The sequence below is a fragment of the Centropristis striata genome, chromosome 8, assembly GCF_030273125.1.
Source record: "Centropristis striata isolate RG_2023a ecotype Rhode Island chromosome 8, C.striata_1.0, whole genome shotgun sequence".
NCBI lineage: Eukaryota > Metazoa > Chordata > Actinopteri > Perciformes > Serranidae > Centropristis > Centropristis striata.
Window position 1 is genome coordinate 665461 of NC_081524.1, and position 7592 is coordinate 673052.

At 42.9% G+C, this 7592-nt stretch overlaps 1 protein-coding gene across 2 annotated transcripts in view; it reads right to left on the reverse strand.

Annotated features, from left to right (window-relative positions):
- Positions 1–2374: 2374 nt before the first annotated feature.
- dcst2 (DC-STAMP domain containing 2) overlaps positions 2375–7592 on the reverse strand; it is a 15587-nt gene continuing 10369 nt past the window's right edge. The window contains exons 12-16 of one of the 2 annotated variants that reach the window (XM_059339946.1): positions 6846–6965; positions 6791–6792; positions 6491–6609; positions 2834–2927; positions 2375–2690 (exon numbers count right to left, since the gene is read on the reverse strand). In XM_059339946.1, the coding sequence (XP_059195929.1) occupies positions 2534–2690; positions 2834–2927; positions 6491–6609; positions 6791–6792; positions 6846–6965 (492 nt within the window). In that variant the 3' untranslated portion in view covers positions 2375–2533. Of the gene's footprint in view, positions 2691–2829; positions 2928–6490; positions 6610–6768; positions 6966–7592 lie in introns of those variants that run through there. The other variant, XM_059339945.1, reaches the window with a different exon arrangement.

A 7592-nucleotide genomic window follows, 5' to 3' on the forward strand; every position in this document is an offset into this window, starting at 1 on the left:
AAGAACCTTTGGTGTCAAAGGCCTTGTGATGGTACTGAACAAGTCTGAAGTCGATCAGATTAAATCTGTAGGAGGAGTATGTTAAAGTATGCGGCGTGGAAATGGCGAAAAACGTCTAAAACGCCATTTTCAATCCAAGATGGCCGACTTCCTGTTCGTTTTTTGGAATGGCTTCTTGAGACTTTTTAGTGCGTCATCCCATGATACATGTATGGACCAAATTTAGGGTCTCTACGACAAATCTGTTTTAGGGGCTCAATTCTAGGGGGCGCTAGTAGGTCAAAAAATGTCTAAAACGCCATTTTCGATCCAAGATGGCCGACTTCCTGTTCGTTTTTGGGAATGGCTTCTTGAGACTTTTTAGTTCGTCTTCCCATGATACATGGATGTACCAAATTTCGTGTCTCTACGACAAATCTGTTTTAGGGGCTCAGTTCTAGGGGGCGCTAGTAGGTCATTTGGCCACGCCCATTTCTGAAACCAATGAAATACGTACGTTTGACGGGATTTGATTTTGTCCCAAGTTTGGTGAGTTTTTGGAATATCTCCTTGCTGTGACATCATCAGTGTGGGCGTGGCTTCACGTTACAGTGAAACATTTGAAAGAACATTTAATAAAGTTATTTAAAGTTATAAAATACAAACTGTGTTTTATTAAAGTCCTGTTGTCTCTGATCTCCTTTCAAAATAAGAGCGTGTTCTGTAGTTTCCTGTTTGCTGAAGGCGGGACCTGAACTCAACACGCTTCATGTTCAAACTCTCTGCAGGAACTTTATCACAGTAAATATTAAAATATTACTGAATCACTTTTTACTGGCACTTCAAAGAATATTTGGATGGAAATACTTTTCATTTCATCTGTTTTCCTCCATTTATTTCTTCAGAGAAAATTGAAAGTTGAACTTTTTCTTTCTGTCAGTTTGAGTTAAAGAAAGATGCTCAAATATGAATAAATATGTGACAGAAAAACATTTAAACTTTTAAAACATCTATTATTGAAAATACACTGATCATGTTTTATTTCCAGTAATAACTAGTTAAAGTGCCATTTATGTTTCTAGACCATTTTTAAAATGTGAATTTTCTTTCTACAATGAAAACTATTTTTACTATTTTTAATTTACGTGCAAATAGACTCTTTTATAGTTGTATTGATTTATTGTTTTTCTGTGTATAAAAAGTAGAAAAACATGGAACATTTCCTTAGAATCATGTGTCTCCTGTTTGTATTTTAGTCATTTTATGTCCTTTTCTGTTCAATTTACATCATATTTTGTGTCTTCTCTAGTCATTTTACATCCTTTATTATTCATTTTGTGTCTTTTTCTGTTAATTTTACATCCTTTTTTGTCATTTTTCTGTCTCTATTTGGTAATTTTGTGTTTTTTATTCATTCTACGTCCTTCTTTAGTCATTTTACGTCTTTTTTTTTGTCCCTTTTGGTCATTTGGTGTCTTTTTATTGGATAATTCTGTCTTTTTATGGTAATTTTGTCTTTACTCTTTTTGTCTCTTTTGGTAAATCCTGCATTCAAAACTTACAGAAGTTTTTTCTGCTGTTTTTGTGTATAAATAGTAGAAAAAAAGGTACATTTCCATAGAAACCTGTGTCTTCTGTTTGTATTTTTGGTTCCTGGCAGCTTTTTATACTTTGTTCATTTAAAAAACTGAAAACTCAGACTGATAGTTTAGTGTTTGTGGAGGAAGAGGAGCCAAGAGACGAAGGACGGAGTGATGAAGACTCAGGGAGAAACAGGAAGAAGAGGACACATTTCTACCAACATCTGCACAACTTCTGATCAACTTTTAGTCCCTCAATTTAAATTAATTCAGACAAATAAAACAGCCAAACACAGCAGACATGAGTAAGAGCTGAGTGTGATCAGTTATTGATCGTTAGTTATTGATCGATCAGCTCACCTTCTTGGCCATCTGAAGCTTCAAACTGCACAAAGTAGAAACGCTGCGACGGAGACGGAGACGCAGAGACACTGAGACACTCAGAGCTGCTCGCTGCTAGGTCCTCCCACTGCACACTACACACACACACACACACACACACACCACACACACACACACACACCACACACACACACACACACACACACACACTACACGCTCACACACACACACTCAGTGTAATGTTGACATTTTTCTCTCTGTTTGTCTTTAAAGTTTCTGCAAAAGTTTCTTTGTGTCTCGTCTGTTATCAGCCACGCCCAGAACACACACACACACAGAGACACACACACACACACACACAGAGAGAGACACACACACACACAGAGACACACACACACACACACACAGCTAGAAAGGTTGGAGTGGAGCAGAAAAGTTTTACAGTTTTAGATAAAACCAGAAGGAAGTTTAGACTTTCTGTCTGCCATCCACTGGCTGATCGCATAGAAGTCTATGAGAAAATTATTGTCATAACTGATGCAACAAACAAACAAATGAAATAACATTTTTGATGCTTTAATAACTTTATTTACACACGGAACCGTCCGATCAGACCAACAGATGGTTCTGAGTCAGAGTCCTGGAGGGTCCTGGAGGGTCCTGGGGGGTCCTTGAGAGTCCTGGAGGGTCCTGGAGAGTCCTGGAGGGTCCTGGGGGGTCCTGGGGGGTCCTGGAGGCGTGGCCGTCTTCAGACTCGGGTGTGATGTCGTCTCGTCGTCACTCGAGTCGCTGACGGACACAAACACATGTTGTTGTTGTTGTTGTTGTTGTTGTTGTTGTTGTTGTTGTTGTTGTTGTTGTTGTTTAGAACCAATAAACAGAGTGATTATGTGCAGGTCATAAAGAACATATTAATGGTTCCACAGACTCACAGCTCCTCCTCCTGGTCTTCCTGTGAGGTCAGAGGTCGCGTGCAGGCGACACACGTGTTTCCCAGACTGAGGAAACAGGAGCGACAGAAGACGGCTGCAACAACCAGACAGAGACTCAGAGAGAGAACAGGACAGAACATCAGCTGGAACACAGAACGTTGTTGGTTCCACCAGCAGCAACATGACGGTTAGCTGAGTGACTGACTGGCCTCAGGTCTGTTATCTGATGAGCTGAGTCAACAAGAGCTGCAGGACACGCCCTCAGCACACACACACACACACACACACACACACACACACACTCACACACACTCACACACTCACACACACTCACTCACACACACTCACACACACACACACACACACACACACACACACTCACACACTAGCAGTAGGTCCCTGTGCTGGGTAAATAAAGGTGGAGGTCTGAGTGATCAGGTGACTCAGAGGAAACCAGGACGCTGTTTTAAACTAAAAAGCTTTAAAAGTTTAAAAACAAGATAAAAACACTAAATCTGAGGGAAAAGCTTTTCAAAACAGGTGAAACTGTCACGCAGCCAGATCATTTCACTTTACAAGACTTTTTTTTTGCTTGTTGTCATTTTGTGTCTCTTTTTGGTAATTTTGTGTCTTTTATTCATTTAACCTCCTTCTTTAGTCATTTTACGTCTTTCTTTTTAGTAATCTAATGTCTCTTTTGATCATTTTGTGTCTCTTTTGATAATTCAATGTCTTTTTATTGGGCGATTCTGTCTTTTTTATGGTCATTTTGTGTCTCTTTTGGTAAGTTGAACACTTAAAATAAGAAATTAACTCTTAAAAGAAGATAAATTATCCAACATTTCTAAATGTTTGTTGTAAGTTGTAAAAAAAAATGTTTTATCTCAGTAGAAAACAAATCATTAGCAGTGTGAATGTTTTTCAGCCTCACAATGTTTCTTTCTCCAAACATTAGCAAAGAGTTTGTTAACAGCCAGTTTTGTACGAATTGTGCAGCAAAAGTTTCATAGGAAGTCATGACAACTCTGCTGGACGCTGTGAGCAGCTGAAGTGAGACGGTTGGTTTGATATTACAGGTTAATGAGCTGTTCCTCTAACAGACGGTGTGTATGAGCTGTTCCTCTAACAGACGGTGTGTATGAGCTGTTCCTCTAACAGACGGTGTGTATGAGCTGTTCCTCTAACAGACGGTGTGTATTAATGAGCTGTTCCTCTAACAGACGGTGTGTATGAGCTGTTCCTCTAACAGACGGTGTGTTTTAATGAGCTGTTCCTCTAACAGACGGTGTGTATTAATGAGCTGCTCCTCTAACAGACGGTGTGTATGAGCTGCTCCTCTAACAGACGGTGTGTATGAGCTGTTCCTCTAACAGACGGTGTGTATGAGCTGTTCCTCTAACAGACGGTGTGTATGAATGAGCTGTTCCTCTAACAGACGGTGTGTATGAATGAGCTGTTCCTCTAACAGACGGTGTGTATTAATGAGCTGTTCCTCTAACAGACGGTGTGTATGAGCTGTTCCTCTAACAGACGGTGTGTATTAATGAGCTGTTCCTCTAACAGACGGTGTGTATGAGCTGTTCCTCTAACAGACGGTGTGTATGAGCTGTTCCTCTAACAGACGGTGTGTATTAATGAGCTGTTCCTCTAACAGACGGTGTGTATGAGCTGTTCCTCTAACAGACGGTGTGTATGAGCTGCTCCTCTAACAGACGGTGTGTATGAGCTGTTCCTCTAACAGACGGTGTGTATGAGCTGCTCCTCTAACAGACGGTGTGTATTAATGAGCTGTTCCTCTAACAGACGGTGTGTATTAATGAGCTGTTCCTCTAACAGACGGTGTGTATGAGCTGCTCCTCTAACAGACGGTGTGTATTAATGAGCTGTTCCTCTAACAGACGGTGTGTATTAATGAGCTGCTCCTCTAACAGACGGTGTGTATGAGCTGTTCCTCTAACAGACGGTGTGTATTAATGAGCTGTTCCTCTAACAGACGGTGTGTATGAGCTGTTCCTCTAACAGACGGTGTGTATGAGCTGTTCCTCTAACAGACGGTGTGTATGAGCTGTTCCTCTAACAGACGGTGTGTATTAATGAGCTGTTCCTCTAACAGACGGTGTGTATGAGCTGCTCCTCTAACAGACGGTGTGTATGAGCTGTTCCTCTAACAGACGGTGTGTATGAGCTGCTCCTCTAACAGACGGTGTGTATGAGCTGTTCCTCTAACAGACGGTGTGTATGAGCTGTTCCTCTAACAGACGGTGTGTATTAATGAGCTGTTCCTCTAACAGACGGTGTGTTTTAATGAGCTGTTCCTCTAACAGACGGTGTGTATGAGCTGTTCCTCTAACAGACGGTGTGTATGAGCTGTTCCTCTAACAGACGGTGTGTATTAATGAGCTGCTCCTCTAACAGACGGTGTGTATTAATGAGCTGTTCCTCTAACAGACGGTGTGTATGAGCTGTTCCTCTAACAGACGGTGTGTATTAATGAGCTGTTCCTCTAACAGACGGTGTGTATGAGCTGTTCCTCTAACAGACGGTGTGTATGAGCTGTTCCTCTAACAGACGGTGTGTATGAGCTGTTCCTCTAACAGACGGTGTGTATGAGCTGTTCCTCTAACAGACGGTGTGTATGAGCTGTTCCTCTAACAGACGGTGTGTATTAATGAGCTGCTCCTCTAACAGACGGTGTGTATTAATGAGCTGTTCCTCTAACAGACGGTGTGTATGAGCTGTTCCTCTAACAGACGGTGTGTATGAGCTGTTCCTCTAACAGACGGTGTGTATTAATGAGCTGCTCCTCTAACAGACGGTGTGTATTAATGAGCTGTTCCTCTAACAGACGGTGTGTATGAGCTGCTCCTCTAACAGACGGTGTGTATGAGCTGCTCCTCTAACAGACGGTGTGTATGAGCTGTTCCTCTAATAGACGGTGTGTATTAATGAGCTGTTCCTCTAACAGACGGTGTGTATGAGCTGTTCCTCTAACAGACGGTGTGTATTAATGAGCTGTTCCTCTAACAGACGGTGTGTATTAATGAGCTGCTCCTCTAACAGACGGTGTGTATTAATGAGCTGTTCCTCTAACAGACGGTGTGTATGAGCTGTTCCTCTAACAGACGGTGTGTATGAGCTGTTCCTCTAACAGACGGTGTGTATGAGCTGTTCCTCTAACAGACGGTGTGTATGAGCTGTTCCTCTAACAGACGGTGTGTATTAATGAGCTGTTCCTCTAACAGACGGTGTGTATGAGCTGTTCCTCTAACAGACGGTGTGTATGAGCTGTTCCTCTAACAGACGGTGTGTATTAATGAGCTGTTCCTCTAACAGACGGTGTGTATTAATGAGCTGTTCCTCTAACAGACGGTGTGTATTAATGAGCTGTTCCTCTAACAGACGGTGTGTATGAGCTGCTCCTCTAACAGACGGTGTGTATGAGCTGTTCCTCTAACAGACGGTGTGTATGAGCTGTTCCTCTAACAGACGGTGTGTATTAATGAGCTGTTCCTCTAACAGACGGTGTGTATGAGCTGTTCCTCTAACAGACGGTGTGTATGAGCTGTTCCTCTAACAGACGGTGTGTATTAATGAGCTGTTCCTCTAACAGACGGTGTGTATTAATGAGCTGCTCCTCTAACAGACGGTGTTGATCACCTGGACATTGGGGGACATCACACAGCACCATGTCCTCCTGTCTCACTGCCTCCCCACAGGACACACAGCTGGCTGGAGACAGGCCCAGCAGGTGAGACAGGTGGAGGCCTGCAGGCAGCCTGAGGCACACACACACACACACACACACACACACACACACACACACACAGCTTCATTAAAACAACGTTTCAACAAAGTCAACAGATACACAAAGACTTTAGTCCTGCTGCTGCTGGTCTCACAGCTTCAGACCACCACATTATTACTTTATTACTGACCGCAGCAGGACGGACTGAAGACCACTCCATGCTCCTCCTCCTCCTCCTCCTGCTGCTCCTCCTGCTGCTCCTCCTGCTCCTCCTCCTCCTCCTCCTGCTCCTCGGTCAGCTCTGCTCCTGGCTGCAGACCTCCTCAGGGCTGTCCCCACCTCCCTCCTCTGATCCAGGATCTGCTGCCGGAGGAACCGGATCCTCTCCTGGAGAACAACAACAGCTCTCAGTTCAATATTTCACTTTCTCTCTTTCTTTCTTTCTTTCTTTCTTTCTTTCTTTCTTTCTTTCTTTACGTTCAGTCAGTTTTTATCTCCTCATCTTACAGACTCAATAACTCCAGGTGTGTGTGTGTGTGTGTGTGTGTGTGTGTGTGTGTGTGATGCAGAGATAAAGCAGCTTGTTGGAACAACATGCTGCTGCTGCAGAGTCATTGATGCAGCAGCTCGTGGTGTTAGAGACGTTCACAATAAACTCAGAACCAGTTAGAACCTGTTAGAACCCATTAGAGCCAGTTAGAACCCATTAGAACCCATTACAACCCATTAGATCCCGTTAGAGACAGTTAGAATCAGTTAGAATCAGTTAAAACCACTTAGAGCCAGTTAGAACCCGGTAGAAACCGGTAGAGACAGTTATAACTTGTAGAACCAGTAAGAACCAGTTGGAACCAGTCAGTTATGTTTAATTAACCTCTGAGGAACTCCTACGGGTCACTGTGACCTGGGTTATGGTTCTCCATGGATCAGGACTCTGTTCCTGTGTTCTACTGTTGGTGCTGGAGGATTCTACACAACAAGCTGTTCATCATTTTACTACGTGATTAAAGTAGA